The 10,292-nt window shown below is 39.6% G+C and overlaps 1 protein-coding gene across 1 annotated transcript in view; it reads left to right on the forward strand.

The window, feature by feature from the left end:
* Nucleotides 1-10,292, forward strand: part of AHCYL2 (adenosylhomocysteinase-like 2) — a 191,217-nt gene that overhangs the window by 171,533 nt on the left and 9,392 nt on the right. The window contains exon 12 of the mRNA XM_006861125.1: nt 625-719. Within this exon, the coding sequence (XP_006861187.1) occupies nt 625-719 (95 nt within the window). The remainder of the gene's footprint in view (nt 1-624; nt 720-10,292) is intronic.

Below are 10,292 nucleotides of genomic sequence, written 5' to 3' on the forward strand. Positions count from 1 at the left end.
ATTTTCTAATTGGGTTATTTATCTTTGTATTTTTTTTAAGAGTTCTTTATATACTCTGCACACAAGTCCCTTATTCGATTCACAAATATCTTCTCCCATTCTGTGGGCTGTCTTTTCAGTTTCTTGGTGGTATCCTTTGTAGCGCAGACGATTCTAATTTTGATGTCCTTCAATTCATCTATTTTTCTTTGGTTGCCTGTCTTTTAAGGACTCTTGGTGGCACAGTGTTTACGTTTCAGTTAAACTCCACTGCCTGGAAGGTCAGTGGTTCAAACCCATGAGCCTCTCTGTGGTAGCAAGATGAGGCAGTCTTCCGTAAAGATTGACAGCCTTAGAAACCCGAGGGGACAGTTCTACTCTGTCCTACAGAGTCACTGTGAGTTGGAATTGACTCAGCGGCAATGGGCTTGGGGTTTTGTTTTTGATTTGTCTTGTGCTTTAGGTGTCGTATCCTAAGAAACCAGTGCCTAACCCAGCCTCATCTCCACCTGTGAGTCCTTCTAAGAGTTTGACAGTTTTAGTTCTACATTTAGGATCATAGAACCTCAACTGCTGTGTGTAATGTACTTACTGTAGGGATCCAACTTCATTTTGCATATATACAAAATTTCTGATGTTTTTAAGGTAACAAGAATGTGGTAACCAGAGAGCACTTGGACCGTATGAAGAATAGCTGCATCGTTTGTAACATGGGACATTCCAACACAGAGATTGATGTGGTAAGATAAAATGATTCATTATTGGGGACTTTTTCTTCTTCTTTATTTCTCTTCTTCCCAAGAAACATAAACTGGAAGAGGAAAGAGCAGAGTCACCATCCACCCTACCTGGCTGTCCTGGCAGAGGTGTTCACTTACCACCATAGGGCATGTGCTTGTGGGCAAAGTCAAGCTTCTTCCTCTCAACGTAGGCATTTTAAACAATTGTCCTCTTCCAACAAGCTGGATGCCTACTTATGCTGTAAGCCACTTTATCTTGGCAGGGTATGTTTAGCTTGAGAGCTAGATAAACTCCCAACTTACAAAAGGACACAATGACTTTGAGTCATTATAGTAGTCCGTGTTTGGGGAATGTTTGATTTTGCCATAAAAAATGAGATAAGTGTGTTGAGCCAAGAAGTCTGTGAACATTTCTTAAGGTTAAAGTGGCTTCTTCTTTTTTCTACCTCTTTTGTTGGGCTAGGTATCCTTTTAATTTTCCAAACTGTGGCCATTGGGTGTCTAGATGTCACAATTAGTGCAGTGCCAGTGTGTAATAGCATTTGATCCTCAAGCCTGAAAAACTTAATTACTCTGGTCCTTGAATTGATTTATATTCATGTTAAAATTTCCAGTCCCACATAGCACTTAGTCCTACTAAGGTGCCCCATCAATGTTTAATAGAAGCGTTATTTATTTCCTCCAGACTCACCAAAGTATCTTTCATTGGGGCTTTCATTGTGGTTGTAAGATTTTATGGCATTATTCTGGCACCGCTGTGCTTCTCTGTGGGTAGCTGGCTCAAGCAAAGCACGCTTTCATCTTTTCTGAAGGCTGTTCTGACTGAGCTTCAGCATTGACAGGTTAGCATCAGTTGAAATATTGAGAGCCTGTTGGATAATATCTATTTTAAATGATTTCTTTCTTTAACTCTGTGCTCTATTCTTACGTTATTAAAGATAGCTAGAAAAACAACCTACCCGAGTCTGTTCCTGACCTTGGGATGAAGTAGCATAGCTCCATTATTCCGTCTTACCCTGATGATTTGCTGATAGTGAATAATTTAGTTGGTGCATTTTCGTTGTTGTTAAGTTTCACGTACATGCCATACTGCTAAAGTTCAACAATGTTAGTGTTTCCAGAACTGTCTCTAGTATATGATTGGGGGTTTTTCCTTGATTAATAGAGTCACCAAATGGGAAGAGCCTACAGGGACGTGGTCACGTTCTGAGAGCTGCTGAGAAGTCTTCGTAGTTGGGGGAGAGAAAGGTGTTTTTCTCTCTGAGCTGTTCAGAAACTCTGAAGTAGAAATAACTCAAAATACTATCCTGTAGCTTTTCTGTTTTACAAACATAAAAAATTGCTTAGCTCATTTCATTCTCTTGACTACCCAATTGAGGGTTCCTAATTTTCAAATGAGAAACTAAGTACATTAGTTATAGACAATTGATTTTAAAATGAAATTAGAACATAAAATCCAGGATTGTTTTTTTTTTAGTCCAGTCCAGTTTCTTCCCCTTCCTTCTGAATACTTACTCATGATTTCTAGATTGACTTCAAGTTGTTGTTGTTAAGTGCTATGGCATCAGTTCTGACTCATTACAACCCCAGATAGGGTTTTTGAGCTGTAAATCTTTATGGGAGCAGAATGCTTCATCTTTCTCCCTGGGAGCAGCTAGTGGATTCAAGCTGCCAACCTTATGGTTAGCAGCCCGATGCATAATCCACGTTGCCAGCAGGACTCCTTAGATTACCTTCAAGTAGTGATGAATAAACCCATCTCTCTTCCCAAGGTAGCCTGGAATGTAAGTGTTTTCTCAGGAGATAACAGGTATTGTTGATTTCTGAGACTGCTGTGTGCCAGGTGGTGGTCTCAGAGCCCTTGGAGCCAGTGAACAAAACAGACAAAGATCCCTGCTCTTGTGGAGCTTACATTCTAGTGCGGAGGAAGATCATAAATCAGTGCATTTTCAGTAGGTTCGGCATGAACAGCACCATGACAGAAAGCAAATGTGGGCCATGGCATGGGGCAGCTACGTGCTAGGCTCTCATTTTAGTTATTTATAGTTCTGAGTTCTCATTTTAAATGGTGGTGGCTGATCTGTCCAGTTGCTCTAACTCATAGCGACCCTGTATAGGGTTTCCAAGGAGTGGCTGGTAGATTTAAAACTCCAGCCTTTAGGTTCAAACCAACCTTGCAGCCCAGTGCTTATCCTAGAGTGCCAGGTGTCATTTTCAGTAGAGGATCAAAATACACCTCATTAAGAAGGTGCTATTTGAGCAGACTTGAAGGAATTAGCCACGTGGGTTTTTACATGACGAGCATTTCAAGAGAGAGAGAGGAGCCAGTACAAATGCACTGACATGTGTGCCGCGTCAGTTTGAGAACGAAGTGGTTGGTGCAGAATGCGTTTTGGAAGGGAGGCTTTGATTTTGAAAAGATCGGCCTGGCTGCTGTGTTGAGAATAAGCCTAGTGTCACGGGTACTGCCATATTAGCTGCAGTATTGTCCACTAAGAAGACCCAAGAGCCCTTTGTCTTCTAGTCAGAGGTATTTAACTAAACTGAGTAGTCCAGAAAGAGCTTACTAACGCAGAACGAATGAAGTCAGACCCAGGCCTCGCAATTTTAATGGTAAACGCTTAGATATGACACCAAAAGCATGAACAGCAATAGAAAACATAAAGTAGACATCATAAAAATTAAACACTTTTGTGTATCAAAGAACTTTACCAAGAGACAACCTACAGAATGGGGGAGAATATTTAGGAACCATATATTTGATTAAAAAGGTATAATACTCAGAATATATAATCAACAACAACAATTCCACAACCAAAAGGCAAACAACCCAATCAAAAAACTGGACAAAGTACTTAAATAAACATTTCTCCAAAGAAGATATTCAAGTGTCCAACTAGCACATGAAAAAATGCTCAACATCATTGTTATTAAGTGCCGTCGAGTCTGTTCCAAGCCATAGTGACCCTGTATAGGATTTCCATTAGTCTTTGCACAAGTCCATTGCTGTTGAGTTGCTTCCGACGCCTAGTGACCATACAGAACAGAGTAGGACTGCTCCCATAGGGTCTCTGAGGCTGTAACCTCTACGGAAGCAGACTGCCCCAGCTTTCTCCTATGGAGAGGCTGGTGGATTGGGACTAACCTTTCAAATAGCAGTTGAGTGCTTAACCACTGTGTCACCAGGGCTTCCATTCATCATTGGGGAAGTAGAAATCAAAATCTAAATGAGGTACCATGTCACACCTACTAAGATGGCAATTATTCAAAAAGAAGAAAGTATCCAGAGTTGGTGAAAATGTGGAATGAGAAGTCTTGTCTGTTGTGGAAAACAGCGTGATTGTTGATCAAAAAAGTTGAACATAGAATTGTGATATTACCCAGTAGTTCCACTCCTAGGTATATAAACCAAAGATTTAACAGCAGGAACTCAAACAGATGCTTGTACACCAATGTTCAATGCAGCGTTAGTCACAATAGCCAAAAGGTGGAAACAACCAAAGCGTCCATCAACAGATGAATGGATGATGCATAAAGTGTAGTGCATTCATACACTGGAGTAAGTCAGGACACAACAGGATCAATAGGATATGATCCAATTTATATGAAACATCTCAAATAGACAAATGCAGAGAGACAGAAGTTGGTTAGTGATGCCAGATGCTGAGAGGATAGAGGAGTTGGGGTTATTGTTTAAGGGATACCGAGTTTCAGTTTGAGGAGATGAAAGACTTGAAATAGATTGTGATGATGGTCGCACAACATGGTAAATATAATTAATGTTACTGAACTACACACTGAAAATGGTTAAAATGGCAAGTTTTTATTATAATTTATCACACTAAAACAATGTTACTTTGAACTTCTCCAGTGCTAGTGTCACAGAACATGTAAAGTGAAATTAAACAAACAAAAAAAAGAAGGGAACTCAGCTAAGAGTTGAAACTGAGTGCTCATTCACGATTTGGCAAATGTGTAGTGAATTTAGCATAGGTACATTTTCTAGTCTGTGTCAAGTATTCATCGACTGAAGAAATGGAAGTGAACACCATCCCTGCTGTCATGTTCTAGGAGAGCTTATTTTCCAGGGAGAGGAACTAGATAGTACCAGTGCTTCTTCTTGTTGTTAGGTGCCATCGAGTTGCTCCAGCTCAGAGCATTACATCATTTCATTTCTTAACTGCTGCTTCCGGGAGTGTTGATTATGGATCCAAGCAAAATGACCCTATATGCAACAGAACGAAACTCTGCCAGCCCTACACTGTCTTCACAAAGAAATGGGGCTCTTTTTGCTGACCCTCCAGTTTACCAAGCATGATGTCCTTCTCCAGAGACTGGTCCCTTCTGATAATATGTTCAAAGTATAAGAGACACTCTCGCCAACCTGGCTTCTAAGAAGCGTTCTGGCTGTATTTCTTCCAGCACAGATTTGTTTGTTCTTCTGGTAGTCCATGGTGCTTTTAATATTTTTCTCCAGCACCAGAACTCAAATGCATCAATTCTTCTACTATCTTCCTTATTCATTGTCCAACTTTCAAATACATATGAGCCTGTTGAAAATACCATGGCTTGGGTCAGGCACACCTCAGTCCTCAAACTGATAGCTTTTCTCTTGAACACTTTAAAGAGGTCTTCAACAACAGATATACGTAATGTAATACAGTGTTTGATTTCTTGACTGCTGTTTCCACGAGTATTGATTGTGGATCCAAGCAAAATGAAGTCTTTGACAACTTCGATCTTTTCTACCTTTGCCATGATGTTATTTATTGATCCAGTTGTGAGCGTTTTTGTTTTTTTAACATTGAGGTGCAATTCGTAATGAAGACTGTGGTCTATGATCATAATCAGTAAGTACTATACGTCCCCTTTGCTTCCAGCAAGCAAGGGTGTATGGTCTGCATATTGCAGGTTGTTAATGAGTTTTCCTACAATCCTGACCATTTCATTCTTCTTAATGTAACGCAGTTTCTCAGATTATTTGTTCAGTATACAGATTGAATAAGTATAGGGACAGGATACAACCCTGGTGCACACCTTTCCTCATTTTAAACCATTCAGTATTCCCTTGTTCTGTTCAAATGACTGCCTCTTGGTATTTGTGCAAGTTCCTCATGAGCACAATTATATGTTCTATAGAGGGTTCATTTGTGACTGGGCTTTATGGGCACAGCTCCTATCTCCTATCAGGTGGGAAAGAGGAGAATGGCCCACATACAAGAGAACAAAACAGAAGTAACTAGAAAAAAAGAATATGATAACAAAAAAGATAAAAGAGGAGCAGGAAAATGGAGCTATATAAGAGAAAAAGGACAGAGAATATAAAAGAAGAAATTTAAAATAAAAAAACCAAGGAGAGGAAAGATGAGAAGAGAAAGAAAGTAGTAAAGAGAGATCAAAAGGAAAAAAGAAGAGGAGAAATGAGAAACAGAAGAAAAGAAGACAAATGAAAGTAGAGATAGAAAGGATAAAATTCAAGGGAACGGAAAGAGAAGAAAGAATAAATAAAAACAATGCAAGGAAAAACAATTGCAGCTGTTGGACCTGAAAAGGAGAAACCTTCGGGGGATTCCTGCCAGCCAAGAACCTCATGAGGTGGTTGTGGGAGGAATGTGACAGCGGAGTTCCTGGCCCTAGATGGAGTTCCTATGGGCCTAGGTGTTATCTATGTTTAGAGCACTCAATCCGGAAGTAGTTTGTGGAGACCTTTGATGGAGCTGGTTTTAGTGTCTGTTTGGACCATAGAGAATCTGGGGACAGGGTGGCTGGTTATGAAGGTTTCTGGTAGAGTAATGCTGGTCTGGTGACTCTGTGGGTTCTGTAAGTTGGAGCCAAGTCCATCTTAATCCAGCCATCAAAGTGGCACAGTTGGTCCCCGACTCACACTGGCCTAGCTCACAACCATGTGGCTCCAAACTCCTGGAGAGCAGGGTCTGTGCTGGTGATGGATGAGGCTGGAAGCTGGTTATAGCCTGGTTATCAGGGGAGCAAGGGGCGGGGAGGAAGGGATCATACTTTCCCTGTTGCCTGTGTGAATCTTATCTGCCAGACCACTTTCTGTCACAAAACCTGCTCACAAAAGTTCAAGATGGTTACACCGCATCTGAGCTGCAGTTCACCCGTCAGTCATCCTCTCTTGCTGTCACTCCTCAACATCTCCTCCCAGCAAGCACTCAGTCTGTTACCTTTCCTCTGAAGTTCAGGGACCAAGATTTTCATCTGGTCCCTTTTATCTTTGTTGTAGAGGGTCCGTGTAGTGTGTCTTCCTACTCTGCCATCTTGCCGGAAGTTCCGACCTTTTTAATAATAGCTTATAGAAAGAGTTGATGTGTTAGAAAGCCACACATCTTTCTGATACATATCAGTGCTGTGAATACATGGGGAACCTACAAGAGGAATTGTGCTCTTAGCTGCCCTTGGCCATGTCTTTCTTAGACATATTTCTTTACTGTAGAAAACAGACCTACTAACCCATATACATAACAGAGAAGGCCTGTATGACTGAGTTTCACAATTCAGATGGTTAAACCGTTGTGTGCATGTGTCTTCAAAGTTTCTACCAGCCTTTGGATTACAACGTAGTAGTTGTTTAACTAGAGACTTGACTATTGACTGCCACACTAGAACCACAGTTGTTCCCCCTGAAGAAACAGATGAGAGGGATTTGTACAAATATAACAACTGACTAATTTGCAGTAGGACATATACTTAGTTTGGAAAGATAGGAGACTGCTTGGTAGATTGTGAATCTGGAGCAAAGACAACTGTATGTCTTTAAGAGAGATTCTTGTCCTGGCCACAGGAAACTCCTTCTCTAGAGGATGTGCCCTGCCAAATGAACTTTCATCTTCAGGTTAATGATGCCCCCTTGACAGTTCTAGAGATAATTCAATCAAGTTTCCCTTCAACCCCTTTTTTTGAACTGATCCTCATGTCTTTTGTGCATCATAGCCATTCTCGTGCTTTACTAAGCTGCCTCTGCTAAGCAGTGGTCATTTTATTATATTCATAAGAAGCATCCTTTCCTTTTCCCCTCAGGAATGCTTCCTAAGACAGTAGACTCTCCTTATGATGGTATCAGCTCTTTGCTTTCAGTCTCCAAGATCCTTTGCCCCTGGAACATTAGAGGTATAAAATACTGAAACCATGAAATACTCTAAAGTGTCATCATGTCAACTAAAAACAAGCCAGTGTCACCATGGAATAGGTATTACTTTCTTTCAAAAGGCTAAGGAAGTTATTTTGTATAGCCTTAACTCCCCAAAAGATCCTTTTGTTTAAACCCCTTTTAAATCTATATTGATTTTTTAGGTTTTTTTTTTTTTTAAGTTTTTATTGTGAATTGAGTGATAGTTTACATGGGAGAACATCACTTTTACATTCATCATTTCATTGCAATGATTACAAACTCCTCCGTGCATCATCATTCACCAGTATTTGCTTCTATTCCCTCTGGGTTTTTTTGTTTTTTGTTTTTTGTTTTTTTTGAGGGGGATGTACACACAGAAACACTCAGGAATATATAATCATTTAAACAACCAAAGGAAACATTCTGTACATTGCTTTTTTAAAAATTCTAACATAAAGTAATATTTGCGTAGTTTAAAAATTCATGCTTTTTTTTTTTTTTAATCTGCCTTATATTCCCTTGTAAGAAACTCTGCAGACTTACCTAGCTGTTGACTTACATATATGTTTTGCTATTACAAATGATGCTAAATTGAACATTCTTCAGCAGTTGTGTTTCTGAACTTGAGCAAGTTTATCTTTAGGATAGATAGAGTCTTACAAGTGTAATTTATTGACAAAAGATTGGTGGTAGCAGTATGCTGTGGAGTCAGTTCCAACTCATAGCAACCCTGTACAGGATTTCTGAGGCTGTAAATCTTTATGGGAGCAGAAAACCTCATCTTTCTCCCATGGAACAGCTGGTAGTTTCGAACTGCGACCTTGAGGTTAGCAGCCCAATTTGTAACCACTATGCTACTACCAGAGCTCCTTAAGGTTAGGTGTATATAAAATTTTTCTAAATACTGCTCTGAGTCAGAATCAACCCACTGGCAATGGATTTTGGGTTTTTACTGCCCAATTGCCTGCTAGAAAGGTTGAACAAATACTGTTATATTGCAATGAATGTCATAAGTTGAAATGGATATGAATTATTGAATGGAAAACCAGATTGCCCTGTAAGCTTTCACCCAAATTACAATAAAAAGATTTTTAAGAAGGAAAGGCTGAACTAATTTCTAAAACTTGACATATCAAGAAATTGTATGTTTTCTATCTAATAAAGAAATTGTCCAGACCATTAATATAGCCCTGACTTCACTGACCCTCTCCCACTAGATTGCTGCTGCCTCTGGGACAAGCACCATGCCTTTCTGGACATGAATGGAGCACCCCATTGTATGAATGGAGAGACCTCGGAGATACAAGAATGCCTCCTAGTAGACTTTATCTTCTTCTCACAGCCTAGTAGAGGAGCCCAGTCTTTTTTGATTTTTGTGTTTTTGTTTTGCTTTTTTTCAAAGGGGTTAGGTTGGAATAAGGAGTTAGGATGAGGACTATGGCTAGGTGTAGGCAAGACCTATGACTTCATTTAGCGTTAGGGTTATGGTTAGGACTAGGGTTAATAATAAGGAGCTCTGATAGCATAATGGTTACAAGTCAGGTTGCCAACCTCAAGGGCAGCAGTTTGAAACTACCAGCCATTCCTTCAGGAGAAAGATGAGGCTTTCTGCTCCCATAAAGATTTACAGCCTCGTAACCCCTATGCAAGGTCACTGGGAATTGGAATTGGCACCATGGCACTTACCAACAATAACAAAATTAATGTTAAGAGTATGGGTTCAACTAGACTTTGGAGTAAGACTAGTTTTAGGGTTGTTAGGTGTGTTTTTTTTATTGTTTTGTTTTGTTTTTTCTTGAAATCTACTTGATTTCCCATTCATTTGGAAATTCTGTAACTACATTATTCCCTTTTTTAACTTTGTTTTGTTGTTGCAAACTGATATCTCTAGTTCCCTATTTTCAGTCTTCTAGGTTTGTTTTGCTTTGAATACGTTTGAGTTCTGGATGATATAATCATGTATGTTAGTCTCAGGTTGTTGTCTGCTTCTGCTGGTTCTCTGTCCAAAGAACTGTATTTAATATTTTTTGTAAGGTTGGTCTGGTTTTTGCAAAATCTTTTTATTTCTTTTTACCTGAAAACGACCGAATTTTGCCATCATATATGATGGACAATTTTGCTTGGTATGTATCATTCTTAGTTGGCAATTTTCTCACAGTTTTATATATGTCATCCCATTGTCTTCTTGTCTGCATGGTTTCTGCTGAGAAACCAGAGCTTCGTCTTATCAGTTCTCCTCTGTAAGTAACTTTTCATTTTTCCCAGGCTGCTCTCAAGACATTTTCCTTTTCTTTCATTTTAAAAAGTTTGATTATAATATGTCTTTGTAGTTTTCTTTTGGGGTCTACCCTGTTTGGAATTCATTTAACTTCTTGAATAGCTATCTTCTCATCTATCATGCCACCATTCATCTGTCAGTTTGTCGTACTGTGGTGGCTTGTGAG

This window comes from Chrysochloris asiatica, unplaced genomic scaffold (assembly GCF_000296735.1).
Source record: "Chrysochloris asiatica unplaced genomic scaffold, ChrAsi1.0 scaffold00041, whole genome shotgun sequence".
NCBI classification, from domain to species: Eukaryota; Metazoa; Chordata; class Mammalia; order Afrosoricida; family Chrysochloridae; genus Chrysochloris; species Chrysochloris asiatica.